Raw genomic sequence first — 25,418 nt, forward strand, 5'->3', positions numbered from 1 at the left:
TTAAAATACTTAAAAAATTGTTCTCTGCATCACCAGATATGAAGGAAGTTTAGTAAAATAAATCCTCTTGATTTTTGCTTGAAGAGAATTTCATAATTTCGACCCACCGAATAATTGTTCTGAATGCTTATGCATCATCGCTCCGCCTTCTGAGAAATACTACCATTGTCTACACCGCTCACTTGAGCCCAATAGTTCACTGGACAAACTTGTAGGTAACCGCACATTTCTGAAGAGCTTTGGGCCAAACACACGGCCCCACATGGGGCATGGTCTGGGTTTTGTTCAATACTTTTGTCTTTTTTTTTTTTTTTAATTTTTTTTATTTCTAGGAGAGAGAGAGAGATCGTAAGCAGGGGAGGGTCAGAGAGAAAGGGAGCCACAGACTGAAACAGGCTCCAGGCTCCGAGCTGGCAGTCAGCACAGAGCCCGATGCGGGGCTCGAACTCACGAACCACGAGATCATGACCTAAGCGAAAGTCGGACACTTAACCGACTAAGCCACCCAGGCGCCCCTCAATACTTTTGTCTTTAAAGGTCCCTCGGAGTCAAGCATCAGGTGACCAAGTTACAGAACAAATTAAATGATTAAAAAAGAAAAGGTAACCATTTGTCATTTGTTGTTTAAGCCTCAGGCTCTTGGGTCACCTGGGTGGCTCAGTCAGTTAAGTGTCTGTCTTCAGTTCGGGTCATGATCTCGCAGTTTGTGGGTTCGAGCCCTGTGTCAGGCTCTGTGATGACAGCTTAGAGCACAGAGCTCAGAGCCTCAAGCCTGCTTTGGATTCTGTGTCTCCCTCTCTCTCTGCTCCCCTGCGCTCCGTCTGTCTTTAATCTCTCAAAAATAAACATTAAAGGGGCAACTGGGTGGCTCAGTGGGTTAAGCATCCGACTTCGGCTCAGGTCATGATCTCGCAGTTTGCGGATTTGAGCCCTGCGTCAGGCTCTGTGATGACAGCTCAGAGCCTGGAGCCCACTTTGGATTCTGTGCCTCCCCTTCTCTCTGCCCCTCCCCTGTTCAGGCTGTCTCTGCTTCTCAATAATAAATAAATGTTTAAAAATAAAAAAAAATAAAGATTAAAAAATACCCCAGGCTCTTACTTAAAGTAAAGCATGTTATCACCAAAATAGAGTTTCCTTTCCCTCAATCCCAAGACTCCGGTTCTTTCCTTTTACAAAACAGCCACAGTAGTCGGCATGGGGTGTCCAATAGCTAGAAAGCAGGGAGGACTCGCTGGTTCTCTGCAGCTGTGACATTTCTCAGGGGAAGTGTTTCTGGATCAAAACTGCTGGCTCGGGAGGGGAGAATCACCCAGGTTTTGAGGCTCTGCGTGTCTGAGAAAGAGATCAGCGTACATGCTAAGAGGCATGGTGTGGCCCAGCCTTCCCCGCCTGTGCCTCAGCACCCTGGCAGCAGATGCCCGCCTTGGGGAGTGAAGGGTTCTGACCATGCCGACAACACCCCGCCCCCGGTGCCAACCAAGCAGTCAGTGCACACGGAGGCAAGGTCAGCTGCTCAGGATTATGTCCATGCAACTAGATGTATGAACGCCTAGCTCATTTTCTCAGCCAGTTTTTTGGTGTCATCAATTACAATATGACTAGAGTTTATAGATTAAAAAAAAACACCCCTCTGTCTAAAAATCACATCTTGAAGGAAGAAGTTTGGCCGATTAAAAAGGCAGAGGGTGCTGTGAAGAACTGCAGGCACTTTTATTATTTCTAGCTATCAACAAAATGGGAAAAAAATCTCAACTTATTTATATTCATTTATTTATATGGATAATGAATAAGTTAAGGAACACTTCATCTCAAACACAGATTGCTTTTATTTTAGCTAAGCTAATGTTTCAGTTCCATATATATTTTTGAATTTCCATCAATGTCAAACACCATTTGTTTCTCTCTTTAAAAAAAAAAGATTTACAAGCACTTTTACGGCACTCAAGGAGAGTAGGCTGAAGGTTCATAATAATAATTTTCCTTTTAAAAAACATCCATCAGACCAAAATAAAATCATTTTAATTAACTCCTTCCTGAGTAACTAAAACCTTGGAATGTGCTGAAAGGTTATAATAAATAAGGCAGTCAAAGATCAACCAGCTTAAAATGTATTTTTTTTAAATTAAACTATGTAAAATGTACAATATATTTCATGAAGTACAAACTGCGTTGGGCTCAGGGCCAAAGAAATGCTGTCATGTGTGCCAATAAACGGATGCAGTGGCTTGACTTTAAGGACATAGAGACTATTTGCTGGGGCGAAATAGCTTTAAGGCCCTGCAAGTGAGTCGGTCAGCATCTCTGGTTGGTCTGTTATAATGATCACTGTTGACAATAAAGGCCTTTGAACACACAGGTGGAAGTGCTCCTGTGAACTTGCACTAGGACGACACATTTTGTAAATGACCGAGGGTCCTGATGTTCTGACGAAAGCAGAGATCACGAAGCCAGTTCCATTTTGTTTGCAGAGAGTGAGCCTGCACAAGTGTGTAAACTAACGATCATTCTTTATATGCAGTTTCATAGAAATGGCTCACAACGTACTGGGCACCGTTCTTAGTTTTGTTTTTGATAGGACAGCTGTTCTCTGGGTGGCTTCTTAAGGTGTACCTGATGGTAGGGCCCTGGTCTCTCTACACAGGACAAAGGCTAGTTCCTCTTCTAAGAACATTTTTCTTAAGCACGGGTCTGCCCCGGTGTTCTGAGGCAGAACGGAGGCCCACCAGCGGCCAAATGCTGGACTTTGTGCCTCTGTGGTCCCAGCCTTCACTGGACTCCTGTGGGGTGGAGCTTTCTTAACACATCTCATGATAAAGTAGCTCTAGTGCACATTCGACAGGTTCCCAATGACTTGCTTTATATCTTGGCTACCGTCCAATTTTAGTGAACGAAGAAAAAACTCTAGAGAGACTTGTTGGTTTCTGAAAAGTAGAAAATGTGTAGCTTCTGTAAAGTCAGTCTTGTTTACTAGGAAGCATTCTCAGCTCACACTCAGCTAGTGCTCTTGAAGGGCTGGCTCTAGGGGAGAAAATGTGAAGGGGACAAAATCTGTCGCATGTATCCTGTCTACCACCCCACCCGCCGCACCCCTGCTTCTCAGCTGGCTGTATGTTATCTGCCCAGAAATCTATGTATATCCGGGGCTGGGCGGAGCAGTTAAAAGATGAAAACAGTTCAGCATCCAAAGACCCACGGGGTCATGAATTGGTGGCAGATGACAGGAGAGGAAGGGGGAGGAGAGATATCTGAAGTAACGGATCTGCCCGACAGCTATGCAGACCACTCTGGGGCCAGACACCGACTCGTGAGGCTGGTCAGGCAGGCTCTTACCAGAAGCTCTTGCTTCGTGTCTCCTTAATGTCTTAATAAGCGTTCTCAGAAAGAGCTACTTCCATAAGAAAGGGAGCTGTAGTTTCACTGCCACCTGAGTAGAATTCAGCACCCCTTTGGACCAAAACCAGGTACCCTTCAAGGGACCAGAAGGTGACAGATGCCATACGGTGGGACCTGGCTTGGCCAGGGGTTAGAGACTATGCACTGTCTGTGGTCAGGCTTAGACCTTCTGCCCGGGAGACAAATGCCAGAGCTGAACTGGTTCCTGGGTTTCCAGTGAAAGCAGAGCCGGGGAGAGAGACGGTGCATGTTGGGTGCAAAGAACACAAGCGTGCCTGTTTTCTGATGTCACGTGGCCTCCAGTGCTGCTCTGTCTTGCCTACGCTCTTCCTGACACAGCAAACAAATTCTTTTCCCTGCTATGCTGCTTTCAGACCTGTCAGAATGGTGCTTGGAAATGGAGTGTCTCAATGGAGCTTGCCTTGCACCTTGACCTTGAGAAGTACTCAAGGCTCTGGACTGGTTGGGGGTGTGGCACAAGCTGACTTGCTCTTTGAGAGAGAGAAGTACGCTGTTGGTGGAAGTGTCCCCTGAGACGGACCAGAGGCAGAATTCTACCCACGTGGATGGAAACCACTGGTCCAGGGACAAGCCTCCCTTTTGAGGTCCTTATCAGTCTTACCTTCTCCTCTTAGACCCTCCTAGAGTGGACTCCCTGGTCTCTGAAGTGGTTTTGTATTTCTACCAAATTATGTAAGTCTGGATGTTTCCTACCACTGAGGTAGTATCTTTACAAGATGTCATTTTACAAATGATAAATTATTGGGCTATGGGCAGTATTTCTCCCCCTCCTCTCTCATTACACTAGAGGGGGAAAAGCTATGTTATGATGAACTGCAGGGTGATGGCGCCATCGAGTGCACCTGGGAAGGACCCAAGGAACCAGAAGACCCAGAATACAGTTAAACAAGAAAGACCCGCAAAACCGGGTGTCTCCCAATGACCCCAACATGTGGGAATGTTTCGTTCTTTTTAATGCAACTGAGCATTAATTTAGTCCCTTAAGGATTTTTCTTCCCCCAACAAAAAACTTTCTGGAAAAGGGAGATAAAGCCAGTGGAGGCAACACAGTGCTGGCATCACCTCTTATAAATATCTTCTAGCCACTTCTCGTCATCTTGTTCCTCATCATCGATCGGCTCCTCGGTTTCCAGTGGGGTTGGAATAAAGAACTGGGGTCTCAGGGGGGGCCTGCTGACGTGGGACTTCAGTCCAAACTTGCGTTTCAGCAGGTGGAACTGCTCTTTGACGTAGTGGTAGAACTCGTACTCGTATCTCATTCGCTGATAGAGAATCTGCACGGCCTCGGGGGAGGGGACAGTCTTCTTCACGGTCACAGTCATATTTCCAAGTTTCCTATGCTCTGGAAGAGAATCGGGGTTGCACATGAGCAATCGTCTGTAATGCTTTCGTGCAAAAGGAGTCATGACAAAGCCCTGCGTTGCATTACCTACATGATACCGACAGCTTCTATGGAAGGAAACTCAGCGTGCAAAGAAGAGAAGGGGAAAAGAGTGCCCAACAAGAATGAAAAGGGTTTCACCATGTCCTAGGTGTTAATATCAACATTAGTTGACTAAACATAAACTACCTGGTGTTCTTTGCGTGGGGTGTCAACTATGTAATTTGACAACTCAACTACAAATTACACATTCCTTTGAACAGCAAAATTGACCCATTTTTCCTTTTTATTTCCTGTTACACACATCAAGGGCTTTCCCTTTAGGAAGATGCACAAGAAAAAGCTTTCACCGCTTGCCAATCATCTAGCTTTTTTTTTTTAAATAATGCTGTGTATTATTGATAGTTTAACTGGATATAAAAGCTATTTGCATTTCATTATTTCAAAAGGGTATTTGTTAAGATAAATAAAGGAGGAACTGCTAGATTTCTTGAATACAATGTTAACGGCTATAAATTTTGAATGCTTTTTAAAATATGGTAAATTATAACTAAAATTTGCTTGGTTTTATATGAATGACTAAAAACATAAGGTTTTATGTTTTTACATGTAATGCTTAACAAAAATGTCATAGGTATCATAAATTTTAAACTTTTTTTTCTGTTTTATTTATTTTTCAGGGTGGGGAAGAGGTGGGGGAAGACAGAGGATCTGAAGCGGGCTCTGCGCCGACAGCAATGAGCCCGATGCGGGGCTCAAACTCATGAATTGTGAGATCATGACCTGAGCAGAAGTCAGAAAGTCAATCAGCTGAGACCTCCAGATGCCCCGCATTTTAACTCTTTTAAAGTGTACATTTCAGTGGCATTAATTGCATTCATAATGCTGTGCAGCCATTACCACTATTTCCCAAATTCTTCTATTGCTCCAAACAGAAACTCTGTACCCATTAAACTCCCTATAACCTTCCCCAGGTAGTCTCAAATCTACTTTCTGTCTATGAATTTGCCTTTTTAAAGGTACCCCATATAAATGGAACCATATAGTCCCTTTATGTCTGGCCTTTTTCGTGTAGAATCCTATTTTCAAGTTTCATCCATATTGTATACATAGCAGTATATGAATTAATGAATAGTACTCCATTTATGAATGAATAGTACTCCATTGTATGGATATACCACAGTCTGTTTATCCATCTACTCACTGATGGACACTTGGGTTGTTTCTACTTTTTGACTACTGTGAAGATTGTTGCTGTGAACATCTGTATACAAGTATTTGTTTGTGTCCCTGATTTCAGTTCTTTTGGGCATATACCAAGAGTGGAATTGAAGGCTCATGGTATTTCTATGTTTAACTCTTTGAAGAACCACCAAGCTGTTTTCCTCTGTGACTGAACCACTTGGCACACTGACTGGCAATGTACAAGGGCTCCAATTTCCCCAGATCCTTTTCTATATTTGTTACTTTAATTAAAAACACTATAGTCATCTCAGTAAGTGTGAATTGGTATCTCATTGTGGTTTTGATTTTCATTTTACTAATGACTAATGATGCAGAGCATCTTTTCATGTGCTTGTTGGCTATTCGTATATTTTCTTTGAAGAAATGTCTAGTCAAGTCCTTTGCTTATTTTGAAATTGGATTGTTTATATTTTTGTTGTTGAGTTGTAGTTGTTTATATGTTCTGGATATTCTGCGTATATAACAGGTATAGGATTTGCAAATATTTTCTCCCCAATCTTAGTCTGTCTTCATTCTGTTGATAGTTATCCTCGATGAGTAAGTTTTTATTTTAATAAAGATCAATTTACATATTTTTTTCTTGTGTTACCTGTACTGTTATATTAAAGAAAACACTGTCAAATACAAGATCATGAAAATTTGCCAGGATATTTTCTTTTATCATCTTATGAACTAAAACTTTTGTCACCAAATTTGAAGAGGTATATTACTTACCGAGCATAGATCCAAATGGTTGGTGCCAAAACTAGATTCACCTGACAGGACAAAGGCCTGTCATTTTTTAGGGTATTTGAGATACTTTCTGAAGCCTCCAGCAGCAATTCTAATGAAGAAATTCTTGGAACAATAATGGCCTAATTGAAATAAGGGTGTTGCTTTTCCAATTGAGTCTCTTGAAAGGTATAATATATACTTGGACATATCAATTCTAGAATCTTTTTAAAAGAATTTGGTATAGTCTCTTCTAAAATGGGTTTATGATAGAACATTTTATAATGTCTCTCTCCTTTATAGATATTAACTGTAGCTAATCTGAGGAGAGACATATTAATGGGCATATCCCTTTGAGTTTTTAAAACAGAGTTTAAAGAATTGGTATTAAAGACACACAAGGCACCAAGAGTTTTCAGTTAAACACTGAAAGGCACAAAAAACATAATTCACTCGTTTCCAGACTCCTGCAATCCCTTCCTCTCCAAGCACTCTAAATTGTGTAGCATTTTGCTATTTCATACCATGCCATAACAAGTATTAGGATTCTTGTGATTTTAAAATAAATTCTCTAGTTCACTTATTTGGCCCAACTTGGTCCAAAAAGAATATAAAGACCTTTACAAAAATATACATGCTGCAATTAGTGAAAGAGTTAAGGAAACTGGGCCAAGGGAGTGTGAGGGTAGAAGACCAGCATTGGGGATAATGGCTTCCACCTCCCCATCTGGAAGGATCTCCCGAGAGTACTGCTCCTGCTTCTTGCCCCAGTCTCTCTTTCAGGTACCAGGGCCAGAGGGGTTTATCTTATTGTGCATTAGGGGGAAGGAGTTGAGAAGCCATTCCCTCCGGAGAGAGTGTGTCTGTCTGCAGAGACTTCACAGCTTCCTGCAGAGGAGGTGAGGGCACCCAGCCATGCCTGGGACTTGGTGGGCATGGCTGTCTAAGTCAGGATAGAATACGAACAGCCCAATTCTCTGCACATCCAGGCTGCATTCACTTAATATACCCGTTCAACCTGATTGGTAATGAAGCCGACATTTGCATCTCCACCTATCTATCTCCAGTGTCTGTTTCTCAATTAGTTTAAAACCCAGGCAGGGGGAAATGGGTATTATTTATTAGTTCCCCAAGTCTCAATATTGAGTGACATAAAATAAATGTTATGAAGTACTAAGTACTTGTGCAGGAGGTGGGTTGAGAGTTTGGCCCTAAACTTTCCAACAACCAACAAAGAATTTAACATTGGGAACTGCTCTTCATTTACAACAATCTATTCACATTCATTCCTAGTTATAAACCATAGAATTTTCATAGGAAAAAACTGTAATGAATTAGTATCATTTTTAATAAGCACCCTTTGAATATACGCAGCCATGAGTTTCCTGGGTGACAGAGAAAAATGGCACATCCCAGCTACTCAACTTGGGTCTGATCAGGGACCATGCTCCAAGGTAGATGTCCTTCACCCTCCTGAAAACCTGATTAAAGCTCATGCTCAGGAAGACAGGGAGCGTATATGGGCTTCTGGAAGCCCTGTATGAATATCTTAGGCATATATGGATCTTCTAAGAACCCCTTGATTTCAAGAAATCATTTGGTGAAGAAATAAAGACTGCATTCCCTTCAACAATCTCTCATATATCTTCTTTATTCTGGCAAGTATTCATCCTGGTATAATTGATAAATAGTAGAGCTAGTTATTTTATGTGCCAGTCAGGTGTATAGCCATAAACATCACAACAGTAAAGACTGAAGGCCTTGCATTTTCATTTTGTGAAAAGGAAGGGGTTAACAGTGCCTGGCACTTAAACGGAAGGCCCTCCTACCTTGTTTTGGAGACAGACTGAAAGGAATAAAGAGAGTGTAGCCTACATCTTTATAAATCAGTAATTTGAGATCTGCTCTATTGCAGGGCCTACAAGTTCTTTAAGGTTGAAGCACAGTTTTCCTAAAACTAATACACAGCAAGTATAATCACTGACCACAAAACCATCCAAGAAAAGTATGCACTGACTTGCTATTAAGGGTGATTAACATCGAGCCAGTAAAATTTTGAAGATTTCTTAAAAATGATAGTATGACGGAAATATACATTTCCTTCTTTGGTTAGGATTAGGTAACTGGGTCAATTGCTATAAAGCTGCTCTTAGTTCATCCCAACAAACTCTCTTCCCTGCATGCTCTCCTCTATCGCCGAGGATGGGCGAGTTGGTGGGTGGGCAGACCAGGTAGCCATCTGTCAGAAGTAAGCACAAGTGAAAAGAACCAGGGTCATTAACGACCTGATTTGGCAAGAGATGGAGACGGTCGCAGCTAAGCCTGATCCCTCGCGGTGTATTGTTATATTGAATAGCTACGTTCAGTCCTAGTCTCCTTCTGATTCCTCCCTTTCAGTTCCCCAGACTCAGAACTCTTGCCCAAACTGTCCTTGAAATGTCAGTACTCCTGGGTGCCAGTCTGGCCTTCCCCCCTCCTCCTTCCCAGCTCTTTGGTGGTGCCATCCAACCCTCTACCCTTTGTTTTCATAAAACTCTGGACGCAAAACCAAAAGTTTATGTGAAATGATTACAGCTCTTTCTTTCCCCTCTTTGTCTTGCACAGAGCTGCCAAATTTAAAAGGAAGGTTAATAAGGATACTGCCAGAGGATGGGGTCACGGTCAGAAATAAGAGCGCTGCTTTGTGAGAGGAGAAACAGAGATTCAGACTCAACCAACACTCATATGAACACCTATTAGAGGTTTGGATGAGGCCCATATGTTATTTTATTTAATATTTTCAATAACCCTATGAGGTGCTCTGACCCCTATTTTGCAGATGGGGAGATAAAAGCTCCGGGAGATTAAATGACTTACCCAGGGTCATACTGCTAGTGAGTAAGCGACCGAACTGGAATCTGAGCCCGGACCTCCTATTCGTGTTGAGGTTTCCACTAAGTACTGGGCCATAACCAGCGAAGCCTTCCTGAGCCCGTAGAAAATTATCACCTTCACATGGAAAGACTGGAGGGAAGTTTGCCCCATATAGTTAGTTGAGAATTTCTAAAGTCACATTTCAAAGACATATGGTTATGTGTCTTGCTGTACAATAATCAGTGCTATGGAAAAGTCATTTCATTGCTAAGTGTTCCACATTTTTGTAGAATGCCAGACTTTCCCTCCAAACAAAACAAAGCTACGTGAACTGTGGAATCAGTCTCTCTCCAGATCGCCGTAATAGCAGGTCTAGAGGAAGTTGTTAGGAGTTTTTGGAGACTCTTCTTATTTCAGCCACAAAACAATCATGCTTTAAGAATCCACACTTATTATTAGCATCCTTTCGGAAGTGACGCAGCCCTCGTTAGGTGGGCAGATCCTGTAGAACGTAACCACAAGAAGTGAAGTACTATCCTATGAGCGGCCTTTGAAACTAGCGGGAACTGAGAGATGACTCTGAGGGGCTCATGTCTCTGGTCCCCACTGGTGATCATTTCAGAAGGAGGAGACAAATTCGGGGCTCCTTCCATTAAGGCAGGCCCAGCAATAAGGTGGCCTGGGATCTGACTGGCAGGCTGTGTGATTTGGCCTATGAGGTATTTTTTTATTTTTTAGAAATTGACTTAGTTGTTGTAAGACTTGGTCTATTTCACATGGAAACCTGGATTTCTGGCTTTTCTCAAAGTGAGGCAATATTCTTCCGGAGCTGAGTGTGACTGTGCAAGCCCCCTCCCCGAGAGAGGTCAGTGCTGTGCATTTTGTTCCAGACCCCAAATGCCAGTTGATTCTTTAATGTTACCTCCTTGGCTGCTCTAAAAAACTGAGTTTTATGCTTCTGCTCTAAAGGTTTTAAAATTCTGGGTTGCATGAACCCAGGAAGTAAGTGCTCTACATCAAAATGAAGGCTTCAATTAGGGCTCATCCGTGTGTCCGATGCTGTCTTCCTTCTTTTTTTCTGCAGGTGTTGATCAAGTAACTTTTCTGCACCAGGCATGGGAGACAGAAGCAATCAATTGGACTTTCTCAGCAGCAGAAGCAGCAGCAGCAGCAGCAGCAGCAATATGCATTTCTGAGAGAGCTTTCTCAGTGCAAAGGACAGGAGAATTCGAACATGCACTTGATTCTGACAAAAACCCCCAGTGAGGCAGGCTTTCTTATTATCACCATTTTACAGATGTGACATTGGAATTTAGTCACTTGTTCAAGTTCACACGGCTGTAAGTGGAGAAGCCAGAAGTTGGATCTGGACAGTCTGATGGCTGAGCCCAGGCTCTTAACCTCTCACATTGTTTACGGCCAAATGGGGCTCATGGCCTTGGGGGAGAATCCCCTCTCGCGGGCCTGCCTGTGATGAGAGCGAATGAGGCATTTCATTCTGGGTTGTTGCATCGGGTCAACACTTTCTTTCCTTGGTCAGGAATCCCTTGTTTGACTATTTGTTCATGAAGATCTGCTGCGTGTGCAGGTTTGACGGTAGGGGGTAGGTTTGTGTGTGTGCGTGTGTGTGTGTCTGTTTCAACCAAAAGATGGAAAACTTTTAGGAGGCCTCTGAGGCACTATGAAACTTCTGAAAACTTCCCCTGGATGTTTTCCGCCCTAACATCTCCACCATTTCTTCCAGCTGTTCTAATGGAGCTCTGCTGAGAGCGCCCTGGAGAGGAGTGGCCCTCATTTATCTTTGTACGTTCACAGCTCAGCACCTAAGGAAACACAGCACCCTGTTGAGGGAATGAAAGAAACCAACAGAAGGAGGAGGGTGCTGTCAGACCTGAAGAAGGCTGGTCTGTGCCTTTCAGGTGCAGAAATAGCCAAGTGGGAACAAAGGCCATATCTGAATGTTCTCAATCAAAAATTCCCAAGAGGCCCATGACTGCTGGCTCCTTAGCAGGAAACAGTGTACCCTTACATCTGGGATTTTTCATCTCCCACTGGGATCTATAGTTTCCAGTGTTTAGCTTTGCGGTTCAGTTGCCTTTTAGGAATGATAGTGCTGACCAAGTCAGGTTTTTCTGCTCCTGTTCTTATTTTTTATTTACATTTATTTATTCTGGAAGGACAGAGAGAAGCAGAGCACAAGTTGGGGAGGGGCAGAGAGAGAGGGAGACACAGAATCTGAAGCAGACTCCAGGCTCTGAGCTGTCAGCACAGAGCCCAACGCAGGGCTTGAACCCACGAACCGAATTGTGACATCATGACCTGAGCTGAAGTCGGACACTTAACCGACTGAGCCACCCAGGTGCCCCTCCTGTTCTTTAATTAATCAATACATTTGGCGAAGAGGAGCTGTGGTTTCGGAATGTTCCTGAATTTTTTTTTTTCATTTTTCTTATTTACTTTTAGGGAGTGGCAAAGGCTCTCCTTAATTGTTTTCATAATTGCGGAAGACTTCCTCAAAGTAGGCATTGGTTTTGAGCAGTGAAATGATCAAAAGGGAAAACAAACACACAAACAAACAAAAATCAACCTCTGACCTTTTTATTTCAATAGCAAAATAAAGATTGGTTTTCCTTACAGACATGTCCAGAGTCACCAGAGTCGGGACTAGGTGGGGACAGACTCTTTTGGGCTCCCAGACTCTCTCTGAGGGGCGGTGGTAGAGACCCAATGGGGGTCCTTTTTATACTGCTGGCCCCCAATAACACAAACATCTATAGTTGGTCATACAATGCCAGTAGAGAGAAAAAACCAAAGACTATACTGAGGTCAATAGGGAGACTGCTGAGTTGAGTCCGCTTTCTGAATTATTAAAGCTTTCTGGATAGTGGTGCAAGCAGCTCAGACCTTCCCCTACCTCACTCTCTCCCCACGGTCATCGGAATGGCATGCCTTTCTTTGCATAGAGCTCTGCGGATTCACGTATTTTCATGTGGCCTTTCATTGTCTCACACATTCCTCAGAAGTAATCCATTTTACCTACAGATCCCGAGGGTTTGAGAGGTCACAAGACTTGCTCAAGGTCATATGACCAGTAAGTGACTGTCCTGAGACTAGAAGGCAGGCTTTCTGATTCTCAGCCCAGCACCTTTTTGCTACTTCACCGGCTGTTAATTTCCAAATTGAGTGGAAATCTATAACCACCCACTTCTCCCTGCCCTGTGTGTACTCTGGCATTAAGGGGATGGGTTGAAAAGAAGGGCTCGAGTGTTCTAAGTCACGGGGAATGCTTTGGTAAGTCTGGGAGGATCTGGTGAAAAACTTGCAAGGCAGCAGAAATGTGTGCAGACTGAAAGAGACTGTATCTTTTTCATTTTTAGTTCCCCAGCACCCAGCTCCACGCCTGGCTCATAATGACCGTCAATAAAGATTTGTTGATTTGAAAGCTGTATGTTAAATCCATCTGTAAGACTGGATTAACCCAAAGGGCAACTTTTGGTGTTGACTGTACATGTGTTGTTTCGCTAAATTCTTTCCTTAGCAGAGGGTCCTTCCAGAACAAACTTTCCATTTCTAGAAATCAGATTTCTTTAGGATGGGCTCATACAGGGGGTTAGGATCACAGGGTGCTCTGGGGAGGCAGCGGTATTTGCTTTTCTTAGACACTTAATTGCAGAACACTATGCTATGGTGACAGGTTGCTTTCATATACTTAGCAAAGCTTAAGAAATACTGTGATAAGGGACATCTGCCACAAACATATATGCCCCCGTAGGAACACATAATATATGCCACAACCTTGTAGCTAATGCATTTATGTCACACGTATTATATACTACAGCCACGCAGTAAAGAAACCCAAACACTGTTGGAGCAACAGGCATCTATGTGACCTACTTTTGCTATATTAATGCTGTTCGATGACTGAATTTGCCATCATTTTTGGTACTTTTTTTAAAAAATATTTTTATTTATTTCTAGGAGAGAGAGAGAGAGAGAGACAAAGCGAACAGGGGAGGGTCAGAGAGGGAGACACAGACTCTGAAATAGGCTCCAGGCTCTGAGCTGGCAGTCAGCACAGAGCCCGACGCCCGACGCGGGGCTCGAACCCACGAACCGTGAGATCATGACCTAAGCGAAAGTTGGACGCTTAACCGACTAAGCCACCCAGGCGCCCCCATTTTTGGTACTTTTTAATGTTGTTTCTCCATTTGCAAAAGAAAGTATTTCATTTAGTGGTAAAACATGAAGTCAGATCACATGCACTTGACCCAACCTGCAAGGGCTTTGCTGTGGATTTTGTTGGAACTGTGGCTCTTTGACCACTCTCGAGTGCTCCCTGAAAGAACTTAGGGCAGGGACATGGGGAGCATCCCCTGAAAGCTGGGGTCTCAGGGAAAGGACTGCAAAGGAAAAGTTCTATGGTGCCCTTGGAAACACACCTCCACTCAGCACCAAGTGCATCTATCCTCAGAACACATAGGCCAATGAAGGCATTATGGTCCAGTCTCCCAACTCACTGCTTCTCCTCCCCTCCCCCCAAGGAACTCCCGAGCAAATACTAGGAGTTTAGTGTTGGAATGTGATGATCAATATCAATTCCCAGTAGTCCATCTGTATCCAAGATTGAGCAGTGACAGGCACAATGCCCCCCGACGTGGCCTCAGCTGAGGCCATGAATAGACTTTGCCTGACTGCCTGAGATCTGCAAAGGCAGTGGCTCCTTCCACCTCTGCAGCAAGGACATTATGTTTGGACTGGTTCATAATCTTCAGAACTCCCAAAAATCCCTCTAATGTAAATAAAAAGGAAATCACAGAGCTGCCCCATGAAGTCCCCCTTCCCACCTCTCTTCATCTGTCACACAGGCATAATGGAAAAACGATGTAGCCCTGGCTCTGGGCCAAAATAAACAATCTGGAAATACTGTGTAAACCCAGCTGCTGCACCGGAGGACAGAGGCCTCACTTTACGACCTCCAAGATGGTTAACCATATGCAAAATAACAAAACCTCACCACGGGCTTGTAGTCTGTTCTGATGCTGGGCTGGCTTGGGCATTCCTTCCCTTGATCTAAGCGAATGCACACTCCACACTGACCAAAGCGCCCTTTCTCCATCAGTCTGGTCCTGTTTGAACTTGGTCCAGCAGAGATTATGTGCAAGAAATGAATACAAGTTGAGTAACAACCAGAAGTGGGGCCAGATTTTACCACTGAAGAAAAAGAAGCATCATCAAAAGATAGGCATCAATTCTTCGGCTTCAGGGGAGCTGAGTGGTAATCAACCAAGGGGCCCTGCTGTTATAAATGGCCCTCTGTCGAAAAAACTGTGGTTTACTAATCTCGGGTTAGATTACCTTTAGACGTGTCCAGCACACACAGGATGAGGCATACGTTCTCAGGTGACAGGTATGATGAAAGTGACCGACAGGTGCAGTGAGCTGGGGCATTAGTGAGTGTGAGGACAGTATGGTGGGTACTCACCCTAGGGCAACTCCTGCCGAGCCCCACATCGAGCTGGCTGCCCCCCAAACCGTGTGAACATGATGTTTGTCACAGATAGAGTAACCTCATTTCCTGAATTATATAGGGAGGCCACACGGTTCAAACACATGTGGGTCTCTAGCAGCTGCCTCCACCGGAAATGAATGTATGTCACTGTGGCATGCAGCGATGTGCTGGGCTGAAAGAGCCGGCATTTGATTGGCCATTTGGATGATCGATGGCATGTTAAGACCAGCTTCTTGGAGGTATGGCAATTAGGGGAGAAAAGAACAAAAAGCACTTCATGGCTGACTCGGTGCTTGGGGTTGGTAAGGTAAACAGAGGGATTTCTTTTTCTTTTTCTTTTTCTTTTTTACAATCTTCTTTTTAGATCTGGAAATACAATTAATTGGAAAATAAATGGAGCTCACTTTGAATTTCAAGAGAACCGTTTCTTGATGCAGCCAAGGGAAAGTTACATGATTGACTTTTTTTTTTAATGCCCGAAAATGCTAGACCCCTTTGATGAAAGGGAATGAAGCCTTTTTAATGCTTCCAATTTGCTTTGAATTTTGGAAGCAGGAGCACAACAAAGGGAATCAGGAAGAGAAAGTAACTGACCTGCCTGGGATGGGTCACGAGGGCCCACAAAAGCCAGGGCACTGGCTCCCTTTGGAAAGAAAAATGGCAACCAGCCCTGCAAGGAGACATGTTTTTACAGAAACAGAAACACTGCATAGTCGAGCTCTGACCCCGTCAAATCTTGAGGTGGGGGTGGCCCGTAAGAGGGGCTTTGCAGGTTTTTGCCTGGGCATTCCACCGCCACACGATTTATCCTACAATTCTGCTGATGTTGCTGGGGGTCAGAGTGGGCGTGGTAATTAGTTATTCTCTTACCTGGCTTCCTTTGGCTCATCTGAATCTGCATGAAGCACCTACTAAGCACCAAGCATGATTACAGGGAACAAGAGAACTGCTAAACGCTGGAAACACAGGTTCCCTCTTCCAGGAGGAAGAGTAAACAATAAAGAGAGAAACAAATGTACTGTCTTCCACTAGCTTCTCAAGCAGTCTCAAAATCCCATCCTTAGAGGAGGGAGGGAAAGGGGGGTTGGACCCAAAGGGGATGGGTGTTGAGGGCTACCTTTGCGTCCTACTGGACCCGGTGAACACCTGGCTGGACAAACTTAACGTGTCATGAATCACCTGGCCAGGCCGACACCTGCAGAGATGAGGCCTTTGGAACCTGCATCTCGGATTAGTACCCCAGCTGATTTGGTTGCGGGAGCTGTCCAACCACACACAGGTCCTCACGCTTAGAAGTAAACACATCAGGACTGGAAAGGTATCAGATTCCTCCCTTCCTGTGCAGACATGCACATACCGCTACCTAATCAGCCTGGGCGCCGCCTCAGTGCCCACTGAGGTCTGCTGGCTCCAGATCCCCAGTTGCCCTGGTTTACTGGGCAAACGACAATTTGCTCCCATTTCCTTCCTCCCCAACGTTGGCATCATGACCCAAAACATCAAAAAGCTGATCTGTTTCTTCGAAAGTGTATACAACCCTGGTTATCCATGCATGCTTTGCCCCGCATAGCATTTGGCCATTAGATAAATGGCTTGGGCATGAGAATGGCAATAACAGAGGGCTTATTTTCACAGCAACAACTGAACCACAATATTGGAAAATATCTACTTAAAAACACCTTATTGGAAGACTTACTATGGCCTTATCAATAAAATGCATTTCTTTGTTGCAGATACATTGTTATCTGAAATTATTAAGAAATGCCTTTTTGTTACTTTTCATACCTTTGTAACTTTACTTGGAATCCTATTACGATGAGTGGTAGGGGTCTCCTGATCAAATGGACTTATTTGAACAAAGAAGATCAAGGGAAAACACTAACCCAGTAGTTCTGTCCAAATTGCTTTAGCATCTGACAATCTCGTAAGTTCTGTGTTTACTTTATATGCAAGATTCTTCTTCTTCCCATCCCTCACAGCCTATATGGTGTTAGCAGGTCTAGGCAGTTGTCTTACACACACACACACACACACACACACACACACACACGGAAGAGGTCCTCTCCTGGGATCACACTGCATTGTCCAAATCTAGTCCTGGTGATGTTGAAGCCAATGGTTGACGCACATGGCCATTCTGGGCACTCCAGAGATGGTAACACCCACAGGACAGCTCTTGTCTCCTTTTAATATGTTGCTCCATTATTTTTTCTCTCTGATGTTTCATATAGATCAAGCTACCTATCTAGTTATATATAGGGCTTTCATAAAGTTCTTGGGGAATTTATAAGCCTTTAGCTTTAAATCTTAATTCTTAGGCAACTTATAATCTAAAAATCCATTTTGTCTGGTTATGATGTACATAAATATATACATACCACATGGACACATATACTTACATATATGTACATACACACATATGCAAACAATAGAGGGTAACTTCTTTGGGAAAAGATTAAAAAGATCAAATGGCTTTAAATCAAGCCATATTTATTACTATAATAATATATTTCCTTTCAGTCTTTTTCTTATTTATGTACGTGAATTAGCAAATAGATCTCTTCTATACTCTTTATTAAGTTTTATAGTTTCATATTCTTTTAAAAATTAACTGATCATAAGCACTTGCTTATAGTAAGTAATAATTATTCCAAGTCATATTTTGCAGTGTGTTTTATGTTCTCCAGTAGTAGCCTTCTAGGTCATATAAACAGTTTGCCACTGTTAAGATAACTGAGTTGGTTTTTAGCTTCTATGACTCTCAATAATATGAGATAAACAACCTTGCTCATAAGTGATCATGTGCCTTCTTCCTTATCTCTCTAACATAAACGGCAGCTTTAGATATGGGGGGGGTGAACTTTCTTTTCATGGCTTGATAAGGGTTTCAATTCTGACAGCTTTAAGACACATTTACTTTCTTTTGTCAGGGATTCTGCAATTCATGTCATGCAACTTTCCTAAACTTTAAGACATTTTCTTTAATATTACCTGACATTAATCTAACTAGAACCTAACTTACTAAATGTTAACACACACAGGGCTTTTTGAAGATCCTGTAACTACTGTTTGTGAGAATAGAAAGTACCATAGCACTTAATACGGGAATATGGCTGCTTGTAAAACATTTAATGCACAAGAAATTCCTGGTAAATTTTACCATATGATGTGTATAATGGCAGTGATTAAACTGTTGCTTCTTCCTGGAATTCTATGAACTGGGAACTCAGATAGGGCTACCATAGAACCTACTTTTTTTCCTTTCTATTGTTCATTCTAGATACATTTTATTTACCAGAGCATAGCCTATTTCTTTGTTGTTATTTTGACATTGTATTTATCACAATGATCAGCTTTGATGAGAAAACCAAAGGTGAGTCCCAACCACCAGCAACCTGGATGTTTCCTCTGGAATGCTAAACATGGTGAGATTTTGATAAACCCTTGAAGGGCTTTGAATGAAGTAGCTGTTCATGGGGGCCCAACATGTAGATAAGTGAGATATTTAACCTCTTGCCCAGGCATTAAGAAGTTAGGTTACTAAGAGGTGCTACTCAAAATAACCATTCCCAAGTCAGGAAAGTGTGAAATGAAGTTCCAAGGAGGCTGTCAATCGCACTGGGAAAGTTTGCCATGTTTGAAATGAAGTGTATGTACTTCATCTGGGCAATCCACGCACTGGTAGGGCCTGGTCTTGGGAGGATGTAAATGAATGGTTGTGTTTCTTCCTTCTCTCCATGTTGGATGTCAGATTTTCAAGTGCGTGCTCTATAAGAACAGGGTGTATATCTAAAAGCACATCCAAATGGTTTTGCTTTGGGCAAAACCCTAAGAAAGAACCGCAACCTGTCCATTTGTATGGGAGGTCCATTTGCTCAATCAAGGGAAGTTTGAAATTGACAGGCTCATACTAGTAAGATACCAAGAAGACCATTTGAGGGGGAAAATGCCTGGGTGTATGGCTACTGCCTTGAAGAACAGTGGCAAACATTTGACATGTACATTTAAATACTGTGAAAATGTTCCAGACATATTAAAATTCACAAATGCAATCTGGCAAGAGCAAAGTAATTGTTTTTGTCATACGTTTTTGAAAGATTTGGTTGTGGTATAAACTTGTTTTTGTACCTGGAACCTGCCCATAAAATGATGGCAGGCAATAGAGGTAGCAAGTTTCAAGAGAAGATATTTAGGGCAGCAGTGGCTCTTCGAAAGAGGTGGTGAGGGAGGGGTGTTTTTATTAAGGTAGAATAGAAATTTAGAACTCTTTCTGATGAGAAAAATTAAACTCTTTCTTTTTTTCTGATATACGAAAGAAAAAAGGAGGAACATTGGCACGTGCCACGCATTTGATCAACAGCAGCTCTACATGAAGATGGTCGGGGTGATGTCTTGAGGTGAACTTTCATGGCCGATGGCGGAGAGATACCTGTGACGTGGAATGGAAGGGAGATGACAACTGCCAGGAAATTTCTGATGCCACATGAGCCTGTCATTGTGTGGCTGTGCACCAGCCTTCTTCTTAGATGAAGTAGGGGTGGGAGAGGGGGGTTATGCTAAAAAGAAACAATCTACCAATGATGGGATGGCCACGCTGTGGATTAGAAGCTGCCAAGACAGAGGTTCTAACACTTTTAAGAAATGTGCTCATAGCTACCATTAGGTTCTGTCAGGATTGATTCGCTTTAGAAATGGCTTTAAAGACAGGTAGGGGAGGGGACAGGGGAACAGGCTTACTTGAATGACATTTAAGGCATTCTTAAAATTTTGTTCAAAGGATGGAAAATCAAAGATGTTCGAAGGAGAAAAATCAACAAACGGAAAAGCCATAGCCCATTACATTTTAGTTTTATTGGGCCATGAAATGAAGTTTCACGATGTTCTAAAAACAACAAGCCAACTGTGTAAAATTGAATAAGTAAATTGGCAATTAAATCCATATCGTATTTTTATCTCATTTTGCTATAAGAATAGAAACTGGTTCACTATTTCATAGTCCTCTTCTTCAAATCATACATAGTTAAGGAAATATTTCAAAACTTTTGACTTGTTCCTATATTCTAGCAAAACCATACATAGACAGACGGGTTGATTTATGACTTTCCATTAACCTTTACTCTCTAATGGCTTTTACCAAATGATTTATTTACTTGCTCTGTGCTGAGGTAACCCCCTGGCTGGACTGTCTACCATCCTTAGAGCTCAGAAGCTCAGGGACTAAGTTCCTCACTAACACATCTCTTAAATTTCTGTGTGGGCTGTGGGTTCTCATACAGAGGAATTAGGAGGCCTGCGTTCAGTTTTAAAATGTTCCTCCTTCTCCGCCAATTCTCTTCGGAAAAAAGGAGAGAACTAATGACAATTTCTGACCCACTGGATAATGTATATGAAATAATAATAATAATATGAAATAACATTATTTCACGTCTTGGCTAGCTCCACGTCTCTGCTTCACCTTCCTCTAGTTTTACTGGCCAACTTCCTTTCTTAGCTTACAAACTGAATCTACTAAATTCCACCTGAAAGGGCAAGTTTTCAAAATGAGACCTGAATGAAATTATTAGCGTTTCCGTTAATCACTGGTGTCTCCCTTGACCCCAGTGTGTTAGATGGAGATGGTCTCTGGAATTGTAAGGGACTGTAAAGACAACGCCAGTGTTTATACAACCTCCTTTATTAGCTACGAGCTCAAGGAGGTGAGGTGGTTGAATATCAAAGGTTGTGGAACGTGCTAAAAGGAATTAACGTGTCCCTCTTGACACTTTTACAGCATTTCTACCACAAGAGATCAAATTAGAATTTAATGCTACTTAACTCAGTTGTCACTCCTTGGGTTTTACTTGTGACAATAAAATGAGAATTGGAGGCTAGTGAAAGCCCTGACTCTTCTTTGGGTAGATTTAATCCCACTCTCCTTTTCTGAACGTTGCAAAATCTTCAGGAGCATAACAACTTGTCTTTCTCTCCTTCTATTTTTATCCCACAAGGTCCAGAGCTATGGAGTATGGGAGCCGCTGGGTGTGGTGGGGATGGGGTGAGAATAGGGTGGGGAATCACTCCTGCTCTCAAATTCTGCTAGAGCCTTGGGCAGGGGTGATGTATCATGAAAGGCAAGCCACCTTTCCCTCTCTCAAGTCCATGGCTGTGCTCAGTCTGACAATCCTTGTGCTTGTGATTCTGGCTGCCATGACCGACTGCCCCAAACTGCCCCTAGACGTAAGCCCCAACTCGTACTTTTTCACTGACTGCACGTTTTGAAGCAATAGTCCACCAGTGATTCCTGAAGACTTTTAGACAGGATTGCCCTCTGGACATTTCCTGAGGTGTTTAGATCCAATTCTTTGATAAGTTAATGGTTGCAACTGAGCATACAATTCTTTTATGCACTTAGAATATTTATGAAGAAATTAGTTTCCAGTGCCATATAACTTTATCCATTACTGCATCTCCTAATTGGTTAGACATATGAATGGCTATTTTTTCCCTACATACCATTAATACATTGACATATACTGTCAAATGCTTAAATAATTTGACTTCCAAGCTTATATTAGCAGCAGACACTGAATGTGTCATTTCCATGGCAATTATGGAAATCATGCCCCCCCCATGAACTTGAGTCTACAGACAATAAAGGTCAACAGAACAAATAGTAAGGATGCTAGAATTTTACAAAAAAAAAAATATGACCCTGAACATTTAACATAGGATGCTTTCAAGCTTACTGATATTTACAGCCTTTAATCATAGCTTAATGATATTCCTAAGTAACAAAGGACTTTGTGAAAAATATTTAAAATCCAGTAATTCTTTTGAACAGACTAATAGGACTGAATATTAAATTGATTTCACTATCTGGTGATCCTACTTACTTCTGGTAGATTATATATTTTAATAAACACCTTTATTTACAATTTTTTTAATGTTTATCTATTTTTGAGAAAGACAGAGACAGTGTGAGCGAGTGGGGCAGAGACAGAGGGAGATACAGAATCTGAAGCAGGCTCCAGCCTCTGAGCTGTCAGCACAGCCTGATGTGGGGCTTGAACTCACAAACCACAGGATTATGATGTGAGCCGAAGTCAGACGCTTAACTAACTGAGCCACCCAGGCGCCCCTAAACAACTTTAAAAGTAAATGTTGCTGAATGTCAACTCACTATAATTTTACCAGGAAATACATCACAGAATAGTATTCTACCTAAAGATATCCCAGAATATTTTTTCTATCTAAACAACTAACATCACAATGACAGGACCCTAAAAAACTTTAAAAGAAGTACTCATTAATCACCTTTTTGTTCTAAATGATAATCATGTACTCTAAGAATTTTTAAGACTCCAGCAAACATTTGCAGCAACTAGACTGGAAAGGAATCCATTTTTGTTTTGCTGTTTTAGAAAAATAAGCGGTTTTCCCTGGATTGTTTGCTTTCCTAAATTCCATTCCCCGATTCATTAAATCCTTATGAGAGCCAAAGTTGTTGACACGGTTGCAACAAATGGCTTTACTGTTAACCAGATCGAGTCTTTGCAAGTGCCTTACTAAAGCAGTCAGCTTTAGTAATTTCAACTACTAAAGTCTTTCTCCTAGAAGAAAATGAAGCAGAGTAACATCTCTAGGGTATCAGTGATCAACGTCTCCGCAGAGTTTCTAAGCTTTCCAGAAACACTGGGTTCTTCAGAATTTAGCAAAATAAGATTTGCTAGAATCATAGGTTTTATTAACCACCCCATCACAGATCTTCATGGTTTTGATTTCGCTGGCTCGGACAATGACCAGCTTAGTGACCTGGGAAAGTTATGAATCCGTTCTAATTTGTCTGCTTCCTTAATTGTGAAATAGGCATATTAACGGTATATACCTCAGTAAGACTGTTGGCTGGATTAAATGAAATGATACATCTAAAGGGCTTAAAAAGTGTCGAGGACACAATAAATCCCCACGAAGTGTTAACTATAAGAACAATTTTTATTGTTATTGCTTTTTCCCCCAAAATCCATTCTCTTGAGACCTCAGTACTCTGCCACTAAAAGGGAAAAATGCTGATCCTCTTAACTGAAACAAAAGAATGGAGGTTTAAATTTACTTGAACCTTAGTGGATAATTGATACTTCCTGCAATCACAGACTTCAGGATTTCAAGCTGCTCTGCTCTTTCAGAAGTTTAAGAACTGATTATTCAGTGAAAGCAGAGATTCATATCCTGTGCAGAATTCATGCACATTTACAGATAGACTTCCCCCACCTACATATTCACTAACTTGCCAAATTTTTCAAAATGCATCTTGCTTACTAATACCACACAATCTAGAATTGATTATGTAATGCTTTAGATGACAAAAATATATTTATGTTTCATGTATTTTTCTCTCCCCAAAGTTCCATTTGGGGAGGGCTAGCTCTTTTCTCTTCATTTTCTCTTCTGTTGCATTTTGCCTGGGCAGGGCAAGTATAAGCCTTCAAAAAAAATAATTCATGACACTTAAAAAGAAAAAGAAAAAAAGTAAAGTTGAGGAAGAAACTCTCCCCAACCAATCACCATCACAGATGGGTGGTTTAGGTAAGTACAATGAAATGGCAGAGATAGGAACGACAGCGCATGACTGTGAGATCAGGAGTTGTGCCACCCAATCCTCTGCCCTCTTCCCTAGGTCATATAATTTGGCCCAAACCAACTCAGACTCCCTTTCTTATGGCATGCCATGCCATTTAGCTAAATGATGAAATACACAAAGGATCAATTTCAGAGTGTGTCAAAAGACCCAACAAAACCCAGGAACTAGTGATAGGAAAACCGGATCCATTCCCTGGCCTTTGCCTCTTTTGTGTTGGCTTTCCCATCTTTCCAGAGAAATCCCTCAGGGGTATCAAGGGGCTGCCTGACTTTCTAGATCTTTTCCGGTCAGCTGAATCCCTCACAGGGCTGACACCAGTGTGGCTGAAGGCAGTTCCGAAGTTCTCTACCCTTGAACGTGGGTATTTCCCTGGGAAAATGGCTGCAGAAGACCTATGGCTCAATGTGGGGTCCATATTCTACCGTGGAGACTTCTGGTCTGTGTTGGACTGTGGCTCCCACTCTCACAATCACCCCTAACACATCACTTGGCCCTGGGCTGCCTTCTTGATCTGTCTCTAGACTGCAGCCACCTCATGTGCCCAGGCTTTGGTTGCTTGTGCCTTCTGGCCCAGCCACTACCTGGGCGTAGCGGAAGCACCTGCCCATTTGCTGTCCGGGCTCTGGCCCTTTAACTAGTCCTGGTATGTGGGCCCTTCCAAACACTCCACACAAAGTGGAGCAGAATTAGGAAGAGACAGTCAAATGGTCAGTGAACACAATAATCAGTCGAGTGGGAGAAAAAGCATATCAATTCACCATCCCATTCCATGTGCCCACATCTCCAGACTCTCAACACCGTTGTAAAATTAATCCTTAGTTTCAGAAGAAAGCAGGATCAACTTGTATCAACCAGGGGTGTGACGGTTATAGTTAATACATTTCAAAAGAAAAGCACATGGTGTTTATTTTTGCTGCTTAATTTTGAAGGAGTGTTAAAAATACATTTTCCTGAAAAATATCAACAAAGTCTAAACTGCACTCCTGAATAATGCTGGTGTTTACCTCTCAGAAAGGATCTTCATCCATCAAAAGGGAAGGTAAACAGGCAAATGCCATTTTAACATTCCCTGAGAATTGTGCTATGGAATGTGGGGAGGTTGGGCAGAATGTGGAATGTCCACACCTACCAAACTTAATAAATCAACAACCTCAAGAGACCATGGCATGAAGAGTTTATTAGGTGCCATCTGTACTTACTCAACTAAAAACAAACAAGGGAGGGGCACCTGGGTGGCTCAGTCAGTTAAGCATTTGACTCTTGATTTCGGCTCAGGTCATGATCTCATGGTCTGTGGGATTGAGCCCCAACATCGGGCTCTGCACTTACAGCAGAGCTAAATGGCATGGCCTGTTTGGGATTCTCTCTCTCCTTCTCTCTCTTTGCCCCTCCCGGTGTCTCTCTCTCTTTCTCAAAATAAATAAATAAATAAACATTAAAAAAATAATACAAACAAATAAACGATGCATATAAAACCTCAGTCCCGGACATGAAAATAGCTGCATAGTTCACATCTGGTTTGGCAAAACTGTGATACTAATACTTCATCTTAACACCATCATGACTTGAGGGGAGGAAGGCATGTCACCTACTGCACAGTTAAGTTGACTTGTTTTCAGATTAAGGACAGTCATACTGCAACCGAAAAGATCTGTGAGCCACTTTCATGCAATGAAATAATCTTAAAG

General features: G+C 42.4%; 1 protein-coding gene across 1 annotated transcript in view; it reads right to left on the bottom strand.

Annotated features, from left to right (window-relative positions):
• Nucleotides 1-4,349: 4,349 nt before the first annotated feature.
• The window catches only part of UST (uronyl 2-sulfotransferase), a 296,705-nt gene continuing 275,636 nt past the window's right edge, over nt 4,350-25,418 (bottom strand). Inside the window, exon 11 of the mRNA XM_077776157.1 lies at nt 4,350-4,756. Coding sequence (XP_077632283.1) covers nt 4,473-4,756 — 284 coding nt within the window. The 3' untranslated portion in view covers nt 4,350-4,472. The remainder of the gene's footprint in view (nt 4,757-25,418) is intronic.

This window comes from Crocuta crocuta, unplaced genomic scaffold (assembly GCF_008692635.1).
Source record: "Crocuta crocuta isolate KB4526 unplaced genomic scaffold, BGI_CrCroc_1.0 scaffold25, whole genome shotgun sequence".
In the NCBI taxonomy this organism is placed as follows: domain Eukaryota; kingdom Metazoa; phylum Chordata; class Mammalia; order Carnivora; family Hyaenidae; genus Crocuta; species Crocuta crocuta.